Source organism: Capsicum annuum, chromosome 3 (assembly GCF_002878395.1).
Source record: "Capsicum annuum cultivar UCD-10X-F1 chromosome 3, UCD10Xv1.1, whole genome shotgun sequence".
Classification (NCBI taxonomy): Eukaryota; Viridiplantae; Streptophyta; class Magnoliopsida; order Solanales; family Solanaceae; genus Capsicum; species Capsicum annuum.
In genome coordinates, this window is record NC_061113.1 from 2,210,923 (window position 1) to 2,214,854 (window position 3,932).

A 3,932-nucleotide genomic window follows, 5' to 3' on the forward strand; every position below is an offset into this window, starting at 1 on the left:
TTAATTAGATCTTTGATGGATGTTTATTCTATGGATCATCACTGGGTTCTCGCAGTTTTATCATTTTCAGAGAGGTGTATATTCCTGTATGATTCATATGAATCCAGTGGTCATTATGCTGATGTTCTTGATGAGATCGAGAATATAGCAAAGATTATTCCATTGTGTCTCCAAGGTTGTGATTTCTATATTAAGAAAGGAATTGATCTTCTAAACCATCCAAGATACAAAGACAAAGACTCCTCAGATAAGTTTGATGTTTTATTTGAGGATGATTTGCCTCAACAACCGAGTGGAAGATGGTAAGTTTTGAATTTGCATCTACCAAAATTATATGTTTGTACAAAATATATTTCACTATTTCATCAAAAGTTTTTTTTATTTGTAGGGATTGTGGTGTCTTTATGGTTATGTATGCAGAGTGCCTTTCTTATGGTCACAAAGTTATTCCACTGAGTTTGACCTCAACGCAGTTCGTACAAGATATGCTACACTTTTATGGGACTATGGGATTCGAAAAAAAGAAGCAAATGCAATTAGTGATGTCGAATCACCCTTGAAGCCTGCAACGCAAAGTAGAATAACTAGTATCACTAAAGTTTTTAATGTATGATGGCTGATGGATTTTTTACTTCTGAAACTGGTTGTAGATTTGAAACTGGTTTATGGATGTAGGTTTTGATTCTACAGACTAATTTTTATGTTTTGAATTGGTTCTATTTGTAGGTTATAATAGTACTTATTTTCAGACTGAATGAAATTAATTCAGTTTTGATGTGGGAATAATTTTGATTTGAATTAAAGTTTATTTTGTTTATTTTATAGAGTTCTACCTTGTACTGTGAGATTTAGGTAAAAAATACATATGTAATTTTTATACTATGCGTAAAAATGCATTTTTAGTATAAATCAATTGTATTTAGTCTAAAAATTCATAGGCAGTGTTAAAATCATGCATTGCAAAAATACATATGGACCATTCCTAATATGTATTTTAGTATGTTGTTGTTGTTCTTTAAAGTTTTTCACCACCTTCCTACATTGTTAAATATAACATGTAGTTTTATGGAGCTATACCTTTTACTGTGACATTTAGTTAAAAAATACATATGTAGTGTTCATATTATGCTTTAAAAATACATATGCAGTATAAAGAAAATGTTTTCAGACTAAAAATACATATGCAGTGTTAAAATCAAACATTACAAAAATACAACTGGAACATACCTACTATGTGTTCATTTAAAATCATTATACAAAAGAACTCAAATGAAAGATAATTTTGACTATGTTATGCAGTTATAGATTTGATTTTAGTTACAAAATACATATGCATTGATGATATTTTGCTAAAAAATACATATGTATTATACATCAAATGTATTTTTAGCATATAAATACATATGCAGTACTAACATTATGCACTTCAAACATATATTTGCAGAATATGTCACATATATTCAAGCCTCTGAACAATTAGGAAACATATACTTGTTTGGCTCAATAAAAGTTACCACATTTTAACCTAAAATATATATAATATGTAAAAAATACATATGAACTGCTGCTTGAAAATACATATTTACTTAGCATAAAATACATATTTAGTATAAATCAATTATATTTAGCCTAAAAATACATATGCAGTGTTAAATCATGCATTGCAAAAATACATATGGACCATTCCTAATATGTATTTTAGTATGTTGTTGTTGTTCTTTAAAGTTTTTCACCACCTTCCTACATTGTTAAATATAACATGTAGTTTTATGGAGCTATACAGTTTACTGTGACATTTAGTTAAGAAATACATATGTAGTGTTCATATTATGCTTTAAAAATACATATGCAGTATAAACCAAATATTTTCAGACTAAAAAATATATATGCAGTGCTAAAATCAAACATTATCAAAATACAACTGGAACATACCTACTATGTGTTCATTTAAAATCATTATACAAGAGAACTCAAATAAAAGATAATTTTGACTATGTTATGCAGTTATAGATTTAATTTTAGTTACAAAATACATATGCATTGATGATATTTTGCTAAAAAATACATATGTATTATACATCAAATGTACTTTTAGCGTATAAATACATATGCAGTACTAACATTGTGCACTTCAAACATATATTTGCAGAATATGTCACATATATTTAAACCTTTGAACAATTAGGAAACATATACTTGTTTGGGTCAATAAAAGTTACCACATTTTAACCTAATATATATATATATATATATTATGTAAAAAATACATATAAAATGCTGCTTTAAAATTTTTAGATATTGAAACATATATAGCTCCAGTAATTAGACATTACTATCTTCAATTGTCAAATGATTCATAAATGTATTAACTAAACTGAAATAGTTCATGATTATAACAAATGAAAAATAAAGTTTTAGGAAATAATACAGAAGAAGAAATGTATCATTTCCAATATTTTCTACAAGAATGCCTATTGTGACCCTTAGCCTCACAACCACCGCATGAGTTGATATTCTTCTTTCCAAACATATTCCGGCCTGATTTTCAACGATCCTTCTTTGCAGGTCTTCCTGAAGATCTTTTGAATTTTAGAGGCAACACTATTCTACCAAGTATGTTCTCTGGTATTATCCAGTCTTCTTTGTGTGGCAACAGGTAGATTGGAATATCATATGTCTTCAAAACAGTTTTTGGTTTAAACAAATCACAACAGTATGGCCCCTTGTCAAAATTCTTTTTCTCCAACACCGCACAAACATGTGCACATGGTATCTCATCTATTTGAGTTGCATTACATGAGCATTTTTTTCTCTTGATGCAAACAATGAAGTTCTTTTGTTTGTCGTGTACCGTATACATATATTCTGTGGATCGTACAACCTGATATAAACATAAAAAGTTAAATACAATGATACAAAAAGATGAATTTCATATTCCATGATATGTTGTAATCACACCAGCATTTTTCAAAAAAAAAAAAATACATATGCAACAAAAACACATATGCAGATTACATTTTTACAGATCATCCAAATACTTATGCAGTGTTAATAATTTTCAATACAAAAAATACATATGCAAAATACATATTATGTTTTTAAATGATCACATTGTTTATGTTGTATATATTTTAATTAATTTACAACTGAGTGGAAAGTATTTTCAGATTTATGTTCTTATAATTATAATTTGTACAAATGTAAAAGGCCATACCGTCATACAAGTACACAAAACCTCGTTCTCACTGAGTATGTCATTAAACTTTTCAATGAGTGTTGTGAAGGTATATGAAGCCTCCTGCCTATTTGCGCAATTCCATTTTGCAAACAGTAATCGAACTTCCTCAAGAAAGTCATAAATTGACAGTTCTCTAGCTGATACAAGCACTCCATTTATTGACTCCGCAATATTTGAAGTCAAAGTCCATCCTCGGTGAACTGTTGCATACGACCTAGCCCACTTTTCGTAACCCGCCAATTCCAAATACTTCTTCACCCTAATATCAACTGCCTCAACTTTTTCCATTAACATGTGGAATTCTGACTTTGAATATGATTTGGCCATTGTATAAAAGATCTCCAACAATGCATCGTGTGACTTTTTGTAAAGTTTTTTCACATTTCCCTATAGATTCCACATACGTGCATAATGTGGAACATCTTTGTACACACCACCAATAGCCTTTATGATGCTTGGATTCCTATCAGACACAACACACATGTGTTTTCTTTCCCCGTACGCTTCCTTTAGATTCTTGAAGAACCACGTCTAGGATGCATCATCTTCAGAATCAAGCACACCATATGCCAAAGAAAATATATGACCTTTATACATAATTCATTATTTTCAGAATCAAGCACACCATATGCTAAAGAAAATATATGGCCTGCATATATAAAAAAAATTCTGCGCATGCTGATATAAATAGATA

At 29.4% G+C, this 3,932-nt stretch overlaps 1 protein-coding gene across 1 annotated transcript; it reads right to left on the reverse strand.

The window, feature by feature from the left end:
- Positions 1-2,545: 2,545 nt before the first annotated feature.
- Positions 2,546-3,526, reverse strand: LOC107865638. Its single transcript, XM_047410285.1, has 2 exons — positions 3,215-3,526; positions 2,546-2,881 (listed from the first exon to the last, which is right to left on the reverse strand). Exons 1-2 carry the CDS (start codon positions 3,524-3,526, stop codon positions 2,546-2,548), a joined length of 648 nt encoding a protein of 215 aa, XP_047266241.1.
- Positions 3,527-3,932: the final 406 nt, after the last annotated feature.